General features: G+C 36.5%; 1 protein-coding gene across 1 annotated transcript in view; it reads left to right on the top strand.

Annotated features, from left to right (window-relative positions):
- The window catches only part of LOC100788281 (putative peptidyl-tRNA hydrolase PTRHD1), an 8,495-nt gene continuing 3,052 nt past the window's right edge, over positions 1–5,443 (top strand). Inside the window, exons 1-2 of the mRNA XM_014774527.3 lie at positions 1–357; positions 2,404–2,578. Coding sequence (XP_014630013.1) covers positions 1–357; positions 2,404–2,578 — 532 coding nt within the window. The remainder of the gene's footprint in view (positions 358–2,403; positions 2,579–5,443) is intronic.

Here is a 5,443-nt window from a genome sequence, read left to right as displayed (position 1 = left end):
ATGACGTTGTTAGGTACTGCACTGTCTATCAGTGTGATTAGGGTTACACTTACCCATTTACGCGCGCCTTCTTTCTCCAACCGGGCGAGTCGACTCAGCTCCAACTCAATGAGTCAATCCGCCGCCACCGCCGACCCCAACGCTATTGCGACAACGAATGACGCGCCGTCGCAGCCTGAAAACGCGGATGTTGTGGTGCAGTACGTGGTGCTCCGGCGAGACCTGATCGACACTTGGCCGCTAGGGAGCGTGGTCACTCAAGGTTGTCACGCTTCTGTTTCGGCCGTTTGGTCCAACAAAGAAGATCCTTTCACCGTTGATTATTGCAGCCCCGATAAAATTGATTCCATGCACAAAGTAAGGCTTAGCTCTGTTATTATTTTTGGTCTTATTCTGATGAATGACTCGAAAATTCTGACTTCAGAAATTTTCTTCTAGATCATAATGTTCATATTTTGTTGCCAATTTGGGCTTTCTAGCTTTTGAATTTGTTTAATTTTGGTTTTTTGTGGTTGACTTTTTTAACTGAACAATTATTATATTGCAAGCCTTCCTTTGTATGGTTTCATGAGTTTGTGTTGTTTGTTGTTTGCCTCTGCAACTAAAAATGTACCTACCTGTCCCTTGTAGTGCATAAAATCCTAATGCATTGTAATTGCTATATGCTGTTATTACTCGAAACCAACTAGAGAAGTGAAAGAAAAGCATAGAATATTGAATTTGTATTGGGGATTTCACCTTATTTCTTTACCTTTTAGTTAACAAAGCTAGATGGATGGTCGATGTTGGCATCAACAAAAAACTTGATTAGATGGAAATTAGTTCTTGAAATTATTCATAGGAACTTGCTCATTGGCATCAAAAAAGGGTCAACGGTTGCAATTGCAGCTGCAACATCTAGATTTTTGGCCTTTTGGGGTTTCTGTGATCACAATTGAGACTGCATTTGTCTGCAATATCAATGATTATAAAACTGCAACTGCAGCAACTACTGCAATTTAAAACATTGATTGACATTAGGTGAGACTGTTAGAAACAGTTGATTTGTGGTTGTAAGGTCTTCTAGAAACCATGTTAATGAATCATCCGGACTAATTCCAGCCCCTTACTATTTCCTTTTTTAAGCCACAATCTGTGCCAAATGCCGATGTAAGGCAAAAGGAAATGATGATTGTTGGTGACCTGTAGTCTGGTTTTGGCCCTTTTGGGTGGTGCATTTGGCCAGGAACAAATGTTCTAGATTGCTATTGGCCTACTGCATACTTGCTGAACTTGAGGTTTTTCATATTTAAGATAGATGAAGATTCATCTTTGCACGTATGGAGCAAAGTGGCAGTGCAGAGAAGGTTTTCCACTCTGGCTTCACTAATTAATTCCATTCTCTCTCTAAATTAGATTTTGAAGGATGTGAAGAGAAGCTTCTCAATATGATTATATGTATAATGTTAAATCTTTTATTTTTTAGGATATTATTAAAGCTTTCTGCTGTATGAAGATTAGTGAGCAGTGAGTCAATGTTTGAATGATAGCACTAGAAAAAAACCCAATGAATTAACTGCATGCATTGTTTTTTATGATGGATGGATATTTGTTCACATCATGGTTGAATTTAGTATTATTTGCTTGAGGTTTGCCGAATAATTGCTTTTGGAACGATAATTTAGCGTCTATGTTGTATTTTTAAGTGATACTTTTGGGGTTCTACCCAAAATATCAATCTTTGAATTTGCATGATTTATGCTGTATTTTATAATATCCTGATTGTCATCCGTTGTGAATTGAGATATTTTGAACATATCATGTTGGAATACATTGAGCTGTAATAATATATATTAAAGTTGAAAGTACAAAAACGCACCCAGCATGAATGAAGTGTGGTAATAGGCAAATTAAAGGATTTCATGCTTCATTCTTCAGCATTTGTCTGTTCAATTGGCTATAAATGTTTCTGGATAGCATTTGTTGCTTACCTGTTGCTGCTATAGATTGTACCATTTGACATCAGCATTTGAGCTTAATTTTATCCACTTAACTATTTTGTACTTCCTCTGTTTACTTTTATAAGAACTTTTTGGGAATTTTGTCTTGGTTTTTTTCAGACTCCTGCCAAACTGTTTCTGCATTATTTTTTTGCAAAAATATCCTTTAGTGAAGATGTGTTAATTAATTAGATTAAAAGAGATTAATCATACAAATTGTTGAGAAATTTAATACTGCTAATTAAATAAGCAAAATTCCTTAGTTCTTGTTGGTTAAAAAGGTTTTATATATAGGACCAGTGGTAGTAGTATTTATCTATGCAAATGGTTTTTCTGTTCTTGGCCATACAGATCTGATTCATTTTTGCTACAGCTGATGAGCATCTGGTTTATGCGTTAAATGGCAACTGAACATAAATTGTAGGTTACACTTGAAGTAAAGGGAGAACCCCAGATCAAAAACTTGTCTGAGAAGCTTACAGCTGGTGGGATTATTCACAAACTGTGGATTGAACAACCTGAAAACATACCTACGTGCCTTGCCACAAAACCTTACCCCAAGTCAAGCGTTTCTTCGTATTTTAAGAAGTTGAAACTCTGTAAGTGATTTCATGTTTGATGTTTGCTTTTAATTTCCCTCTTGCTCCTATTTGGTAGAAAATGCATGAACTATGACTGGTAATTCGGGAATTTTTTTATTCTTTGCCTTCTCCCCTAAAAGTCACATTAGAGCAAATGAATGTTAAGTTTATTAACTATTTAAGCCCGATTTCTCTTTGACTTGAGAACATCAAGAGGAGGGGCGGGGGTATGTTTGGGGACAAAAATACCAAATGGGGTTCCTTTTACAAATTATTTACCTAAAAGAGTGTTTTGAAATTATTTATCCCGTGGGTCTGTTTTTTTACTACAATGCACCTCCCCGAGGGGCGCGTTCCCCGTAAAGGTGACACGTGGCATGGTGACAAATGACTTAGGAAGCACCCTGCGTACAAGCGTGATTGGTAGCGCTGCTGCAGCAGGCGCGTTGGGTCGCGCTGGGACCCCGGCGCGTCCAACTGGCCCGTGGTCCCCCTCCAAGCCACTCCTCCCCCAAGCAACAGCCAGTGCTTTTTGTTTTGTTTGAAGTTCATTAGCTGGCTGTTTGTTTCGTACAAGTTCAACAATCTTTATTTAGAAGAAAAAAAATTAAAATCTAAATCAGGTCATTGTCTCCCGAATTAAGTCAATGTCTCTTAATTGTCTTATAAGCTATTTAACACCTTTAATTTAAATTAATAAGAAAATTGTATTATATATGTAACAATTTGTTAATGATCACTACTAAACTTTACCTAATTAGAAATGCAACTTGTATTATATATGCAAATTACACGGACGATAAAATGAAATAGTAATTTTGTTTATATTTTTTTGTAAACAATAGTAATTTTTTGTAACTTAATAATTTAATATTTGGTTATAATTATGTGTCATTCACATTATCGTTATTTATTTTTATTTATTTTACAAGCATTGTACAATAAGATTGAAACGTTAAAGTGACAATAATATAAAATTAACATGGAAAAAAATCATACAAAGTACATGACAATGTTAAAACATGAAAATGTTAAAACATTCGAAAAAGATGTAAACCCATTATTAATCAATCATCACTATGTCTGTGATGTCGCGACGAAGTCCCACATGGTCGGTCCCAATTCCTAGCTGCCCTACCAGGATTTCTTCTTGTACGATTCGCCCTTTCATCCACTTGGTCAGACTCGGCAGAGAAATCATGACATAAATCGATCCCTAATAAGTCATCCATGTCGGGTATATTACCATCATGTGGGGCATTTGGGGTCAATAGTTCACCACTTTGGGTAAATGAAGGAGTTCCCGTTGAAGGAGGAGATGACCTAAATATGCCTGTCATACTGTACCCTGGTTGAAAATCATGTGGGTATGAATATATCGACGGCATCTGCGACTGTTCTTGGGTGAATGCCGACGGTGTGTAATACATTCAATGTTGTCGTTCTGGCATCGGAGGGAAATTGTACGATGCTGAATCAACAGTTTCCCGACGTCGCGCTAAACCTCGAGTCTCCACACTTCGCTGTACCTCGAGTCTCCACACTTCGCTGTAGTATATTAAACTGTTGATGTTCAAATTGTGGCTGAGAAGGGGCAGCATCTTCATGTGCCTCAAGTATCTTATCCTCTTCGTCAGACAAAAGAGTGATCTTCTCAATACATGACAATAAATCGTCAAAAGTACAAACCCTTCTCCCAACAGGCGACATCATAAAATGCAGTGTTTCGGCGATTTCACTATGCATATAAAATAATGGAATAGTAATTAAAATAATTTTCAATAAGCACAACATTCTTTTCTACATTATAATGAACAATGTATACCAATAGTCATCTTCTTGCATGTTTTGGGTCGACATAAACTTTTGTTTTACGACTGTACCACCTCATATATTCAGAGTTAAGACTAAGGGTCCCTGTTTGTGGCGGCGTTTGCTCTACTCTCCTTTCATAGCGACTATTCCATTCATTAAGCGAAGGTTGCATTAGTTGCATCCAATTTCTTTTTTTTTTCCTTTAATGTCAAGTCATGTATGTTGCTGGGTTGCATTAGTGGGCCGCCTGGAATAGGTTGTTGCATTCCAAATTGTCTCATGACTCTATTCGGCTAATGTCATTCCATTCTTTGAAAACAAAAAAGTAGTATGATACATGTCTATAATACAGACCCAATAAAACAAACTTAGCTTAAATTCATTTCCACATGTCCAGAATAAGGGACCCAGACAAACTGCATGCAAAAGTTAAATTTAATAAATTAATTAAGAATTACAACATCATTTAATAAATAAACGTCAAAATTGTTACCTCGTCGCGTTTCATGACATCTAATTTACGACAAAAATCAAGTAAATTGTCATTGTCTATGTGATGAAATTCACCTCCCAACCATCTTCACAAAAAAATAAATAACAAAATAAAATATTACATAGAATAATGATTAACATCAACCAAGCATATTTATTAATAATCAATTCAAAATAGTAAAGAAAAGTATACCTTTAGGCAAGTGGCGCGTTTTATTGTTGTGGAGGAATAAACGACGGGGGCTAACGTTGGACATTGTTCCCATGCCCATAATTGAATCAAGAGAGTGAAACTGCCTATTGATTTAATATTATTTGCGATGCACATCTCTCTATACAGGTTATCCAAAAGAGCAGTTTCCCATGCATGTAAGTGCTGCATTCTCTAAGGTCTCTCAAAAATTGCAAATATCTCATTGACACCATTTTACTGCTTTTGTCAACAAACATCACCCCTCCTATGAATCTTAAGATCCAAGAATGAGCAAATCTTTCAAGCCCTTGTTGGTTGTCTGTAAAATCATGTATATTTGCAAATTGAGAAACTAGCCAACTCAATAAAAGTGAGTTCTCATC

The sequence above is a fragment of the Glycine max genome, chromosome 4 (genome assembly GCF_000004515.6).
Source record: "Glycine max cultivar Williams 82 chromosome 4, Glycine_max_v4.0, whole genome shotgun sequence".
NCBI lineage: Eukaryota > Viridiplantae > Streptophyta > Magnoliopsida > Fabales > Fabaceae > Glycine > Glycine max.
The sequence above is the reverse complement of the archived record's forward strand: the minus strand, read 5'-3'. Positions and strand labels throughout refer to the sequence as shown.